The sequence below is a fragment of the Ochotona curzoniae genome, unplaced genomic scaffold, assembly GCF_017591425.1.
Source record: "Ochotona curzoniae isolate NIBS_2020 unplaced genomic scaffold, NIBS_Ocur_1.0 scaffold_2453, whole genome shotgun sequence".
In the NCBI taxonomy this organism is placed as follows: domain Eukaryota; kingdom Metazoa; phylum Chordata; class Mammalia; order Lagomorpha; family Ochotonidae; genus Ochotona; species Ochotona curzoniae.
Genome location: NW_024467094.1, coordinates 30,846,349 through 30,851,871, shown reverse-complemented (window position 1 = coordinate 30,851,871; position 5,523 = coordinate 30,846,349). Strand labels below are relative to the sequence as shown.

Genomic DNA, 5,523 nt, shown 5'->3' with positions numbered 1-5,523 from the left:
AGCTCCCAGTTTCTTGATAATTTCTTTTCCCCTCTGCCAATATTTAAAAACATGGAGCAGCCTGGATCCTTAGCCCAGGGCAGCTCCCTCCTGCCCCAATCTGGCCTTGCCTATTGCAGACTGGCCCCCAGGACCTAATAGTTGTGTAAGGGGTGTGTGTGTGTGTGTGTGTGTGTGTGTGTGTGTGTGTGTGTGTGTCTGAGTGCATGTGCACATGTGTGTATGTGTGTTTGCATGTGTATTTTTTTTAACACGTGAGGGGAAGCCCATCTCAGCTCATTTGTAAATAAAGATCCTTGCGGGTCCCCTTGTGATGCCATGGGTGTCTGTGCCAACAGGGCCAGGGCAGTGTCTTCTCCTTGCATCCCCTGCAGTGGAGTGGAGGCTCAGGAGGGCAGGGATTGGGACTCTGGTGTTCACTGGACTAGGGAACCAGGGTGTGTGTGTGCACACACTCAGACCCCAGCCCTGGAAGGGGTGGCAACACTGGCCTGTGGCCCACCCACTCAGCCGTACCATGAGGTGGAAAAGGTTCTGGCATGGGCCCTGTGCTGCTGGGCTGCATGTCATCTCCCATCTGTCCAGGCTGCAGCTGGAGCTGCCCCTTCTAGCGTTCCTTAGCCCTTTCTTGCTGCCTCATGCTCTGAGCAACCTGAAGGAAGCCTGAGCCAGGCCGCCGGACTCCAGCCTTGCTTTCTCTGCCAGTGTGTGAAGGGAAGCAGGAGGTGACTCAGGCTGGGGACCGGGAAAATGCCACAGAGAATGGCCTGGGCTGGCCTGGGCGGTTTGTGGGGATCCTCTAGCTGGAGGTGTGCCTGCGCCTGCAGTGTAGATGCTACATCCCCACCCTCCTGAGTTGTGCTCCATCCTTTTCAGCTTTGCCAGGCAGGGCCAGGCCCGAGCAGGGTTGGGCAGCACGGGGAGGCAGGTGTTGCGTCTGTGGCCTGGGCAGGGACAATCAGCTTCATTATTCTGTGGCCGTGGGAGCTTTGTGGCTGGGCTCAGGTGGCAGAGGCAGGAAGCCATCAGCCCCGTGTACATGGTCAGTGCTTCTGTGTTTCCCGCCTTCCTGGTCTGCCCCACCCCCGGACGCCTTCCTCTCGTGGCTGCCGTGTCGCCAGCAGGCACTTGGCCGAGGTCTGCTCCCAGGAGGGCCCAGGTCAGTGAGTGCTACCCTACACCCCCTCTCCCCTCCTTCTGGCCTCTCCCATCCTGCAGCACCCCTGTCTTGCCAGGTACTTGCCAAACCCAAGAAGGAGGGAGGACATTTTCTGGAGACACACGTTTTATTACCCGGGAGCTTGGTCACAGTGAGGAAATCTGGGCAGGGGAGGGTTCACAGCAGGACGCCTCGTCTCTGCGGGGGACGGGGCAGGGTGGGCCAGGGGCCAGGCCCTGCTCAGGCCCCAGAACTCTTCACAGTACAAACAATGGTTTCACAGGTGAATTTGTAGGGTCCCCGACGCAGAGCCCGGCCTCCCAGTGCTGGCCATCATGTGGTGTGGGGTCAAGGGGGAACATGAGACCTGGCTGGCCAGAGCAAGGGACTGGAGGAGCCCACGGGAGAATGCTGCTGTGCAGGGCAGTGCTGGCACCTCCAGGACCCCGGGTGCGAGCCCTTGATGGCTCATTGCGGCTCTCTCCAGCACCTTACAGGGAGTTAGCTGTACCTCCTGTCCCAGGCTCTGTGTGACAGGAGCTTAGCTCACTGCTGAAAGCAGGAGACTGAAATTTGGAGGGGAAAGGACCTGGAAGTCTATAGCTGTTCCACCCTCCCTGTCTTTAAATATGAGGCTTAAATAAACATAAATATTAAATAGAGATAAATACGATGGGGGAGGGGGCAGGCTCTGCTCAGGCTTGGGCCAGGTAGCGCAGCACACGGTAGGCCAGCTCCAGGAAGTTCTGCAGGTGGGAGGCAACTAGGACGCCCCCTACCCGGCGCTGGAAGGCAGAGGTGAAGGTGGGCATGGTGCCCTGGGTGGGCTGCTTGGCAGGAGCCAACCCCAGGACCTCCATCTGTAAGGGAGAGGAGATGAGGTGAGGGCTCGCTCTGCAGGCCTTGGCATACATGAGGAAACGTGCACAGCTGACAGGACTGTGGAGGCCGCGTGACTGAAGGGAGCTCCAGCACCCACATCCGACTGCCTCAGGACTGCAGGAAGGCCAGCAGAGGGAAGGCCCTGGCTTTGAGAGGGGGTGGTTCCGTGTGCCCAGGCCCTCGAGAGTGTCACTGTCACCCCACCCTCAGGCTTTTCAGGAAACCTCAGGGCACCGTGTCCACTTGCCTTGCCAGTGGCTGGCTCGCCCTCACTGCTTGCCTCCCCAGCAAGGCTCACCTGATGCCAGATGGTGGTGGCAAAGTCGGCAACATCCAGCTGTAGCTTGCTCACCGTGGGGGCTGCTTGTGGAGAAATCCCGCCCAGGGCCTGTAGGAGGCCCTGGTAGAGGACGAGGCCGCTGTGGAGTTGGCTCAGGCAACTGGTCTGGGAGGGCCAAGCAGGAGCAGAAGGGTCAGCCCTGCTGCCCCCTCCCCCGCCCCCCGCCCCACGAGACCCTCCTCCTCCACTCTCCTGCCCTCCCTGCCAACACTCACCAGCTGCAGTGCCTGGCTGGAGCAGCTGCCCAGGGGAGCCTGCAGGATGCCCAAATAGTGCCCCAGCAGCACCAGGTCCTCGGGGTGGCACAGCTTGTAAGTGGTGCACTGTGTGGGGTGGGAGAAGATACTGAGTGACACTTGCTAGGCCCAGCTGTTGCTCTTTCCTGAGCCCAGCCCCCCTCCCTGTCCTGCCAGGCCTCATTGCCCCAGCCCAGCCAGTACTTTCACAGCCTTGCCCCAGCCACCTTTTCTTTCTTCCCTGTGTGCGTCTCTCTCCTCGCCCCTTCCTGATGACCGCCCCCCACACTCCCTCCAGGTCTCCTTTTCCCCTCCTGCTGCCCCTGCGACTCCCTTACCATCACCTCCTGCAGCATCACGCTGTCCACCTGGATCTTGCGCACTTGTTCTGAGCACTTGAGTAGGAAACTCTGGGGCAGGGAGCTGCCAGGGGCCAGAGGGGCGGCCTCATGCACTGTCCAGAGAACACTGAGCCAGAGCAGCAGCTGCAGGGCTGGAGGTGGATGGAGTCAGGACAGAGCCCACCCCCACCTGGGTCCCTGTCCAGGGATGCTGCGGCTCCCCAGCTCCTCTGCTGCTGCAGCCTCCCTCCCGCCCGCACCCCAGGGCAGGCAGCCGCTCAGCGCCAGGCCTGCTCACTCACCCATTGACTTCACGAGACTGAGCAGCATGTGTGGCCAAGGGTCTGTGTTCTGTCAGGGCCCAGTGCCTCAGGGCCTTTATACAGAACCCCATGGAGGCTCTGGAGGAAATTACCTGGGGCAGCGACTAAGTCTTAGTAATAACTTCCCAGGATTTATGCAAATTTGGTGTCCAAGACAATGCAAAGAGGGTGGGACAAAAAGCTGTTTGCGAAAGTTTTGTGAAATTGTGGAATCTCGGCTCCTTTGACGTCTGGTCCCCCTGAAATTCTTCCTCCCCTCTGGCCCCTCCCAGGTCCATGTCACTCCCGGGTGTTGGAGCCGAGACCCAGGCCAACTTGCTGGTAAAAGCTTCAGAGGCTGTAGCTGCTCCGCTGGCTGATGGGGTCGAGGCCAGGCCTGGGACGGCTTCCTGCCCTTCTCTGGCAGCCACGCTGGGGCAGCCCCCTTTGCCTCTCTCCTTTGGGACTGTCAGGTCACCTGTATCCTGGGCTCCCAAACTCAGAGAGAGCAGCTTGTTAACCCCCATCTGTGCTCTTCCCATTCTCCCCAGAGACTGGTTCGTGAGGGGCCTGAGATGGGGGCGCTGGGTTACTCCGCCATCTCCCCCTCTTCCACCCTTCCTCTCCAGGATAGGCATCTTCCCAAGTTCCAGGCTGTCTTATTCCCAGCTGATTAGCTGGGAACTCCCCGATACCCCCCGCTCTGACTCATTCCTCTAAGCCCCCGGAATGTGGCAGAGGCCAGCGGAAGCCGGATGCCTGTCCCAAATGAAGCAAGACCCTTTGAGCTCTTGCTCACCTGCCCTTGCCCTGCCACCTTCCCAACCACTACCCTTGGTGCACTGCCCAAGAGACCGCAGAGTCTCCCAGACTTTGGAGTTGGGAGGCAGGGTGCAGTCTGCGGCTCCCCTCGCCATTCTCAGTGCCAGCCAGTATGTGCTGCCCTTAGGTGAACACAGGCCAGAGGTGACAAAAAGAAACTGCCGTGTTCATGCCACAGAACTGGGCACTGCTAGGGCTGAAAGTGAGATCACCAACCCTGCGGACTAGGCCTGATAAGGAAGTGTGTCTTAAGGCCATGGGGTGCAGTGTCATGTTACAACCTGGGCCTCTGCCTTGGCCAGGAGCCTGCCTGGGCTGTCTGGCTGACCACACCCAGGCTTGTCACTTTCTGAACAATTTACCCAAAGCACTCCAAGAAGATGACTTTCTCAGGGTGAGGAAGGGGACGTGTCGGCCTGGATGGGCCCATCTCTAGATCTGGGGTGCCCCCTGGTGGCCACAGCTGGCAGCTGTCACCTGTGGCTCTCGCTGTTATTGGTTGCCTGTGCCCTCCACTCTGCCAGCTATGTGCCCAGCAACTCAGGAGCAGAGGGTGGGCTCAACAAGGCCGCAGAGGGCAGGACAGCCACATTCCTAAACCTGTGGCCTGGCTGCCCTCAGGTACCCCTAAATGTGAAGCCATTTTCATTGTACATTTGTCATGTCCTCTTTTCTTCCTGAGGGCCTCACAGGCCACAAGACTAGCTGGTGGCAGAGCCATTAGGATAGTGATACAATCCACATTGTAGTCCCAGGCAAGGGTGCTTCCTAAAGACCAAGCAGAGAGGATGAGTTTGTTAGCAGCAGCATGGGAACCAGGTGCTGCACAATCCTGGGAGCTCAGAGACAAAGATCATCTTCCCATAAGGGGCCTGGCAGGAGGCTCCTGTATCCTTCCTGCTTCCCACTGCCCCTGCCCCCTTATGCTCCTTCACAGTCAGAACTGGCTGGCAGCTTTCCCTGAACTTACTGTGTCCTGGTGCTGGACTCAGAGCATCTTTGGAGATGTGTAGTAAGGTGGAACTATGCATGCCCTGTGCCCAAGTGACTGCTTTGCTAGGCTTTGGAGCTGGGGCAGGCGTTCCCCACCTCGCTGGGAGTGAAGAATGGCTTCTACATTTTTACTTGAAAGGCAGAGTTGGATCTTGCATCTGCTGGTTCACTCCCCAGATGGCCGCCAACAGTGGATGCCTGATGGTGTCTGTGTCTCTCCCTTCCTTTCAAATAATTTTTAAAAATTAGTCATGAAAACAATCAGAATATTTCATATGGTGTAAAAATTCAAATTCCAGTGTCCATAAGAACTTCATTTACATATTGTTTATAGCCACCTTTGTGCTAGAGAGGTGGAATAAGGTAGTTGAGACGGGGCCATATAGATGACATGCCTGAACACTGGCTCTCAGTTTGCAGACCATGTATGTAGTTAGTGTGTGTGTGA

At 58.1% G+C, this 5,523-nt stretch overlaps 1 protein-coding gene across 1 annotated transcript; it reads right to left on the bottom strand.

Moving 5' to 3' along the window:
• Nucleotides 1–1,854: 1,854 nt before the first annotated feature.
• CSF3 (colony stimulating factor 3) lies at nucleotides 1,855–3,264 on the bottom strand. The gene is made up of 5 exons (XM_041001507.1): nucleotides 3,261–3,264; nucleotides 2,956–3,110; nucleotides 2,597–2,704; nucleotides 2,340–2,486; nucleotides 1,855–2,019 (listed from the first exon to the last, which is right to left on the bottom strand). The coding sequence occupies exons 1-5, from the start codon at nucleotides 3,262–3,264 to the stop codon at nucleotides 1,855–1,857; spliced, it is 579 nt and encodes a 192-aa protein (XP_040857441.1).
• Between the last annotated feature and the right edge of the window lie 2,259 nt (nucleotides 3,265–5,523).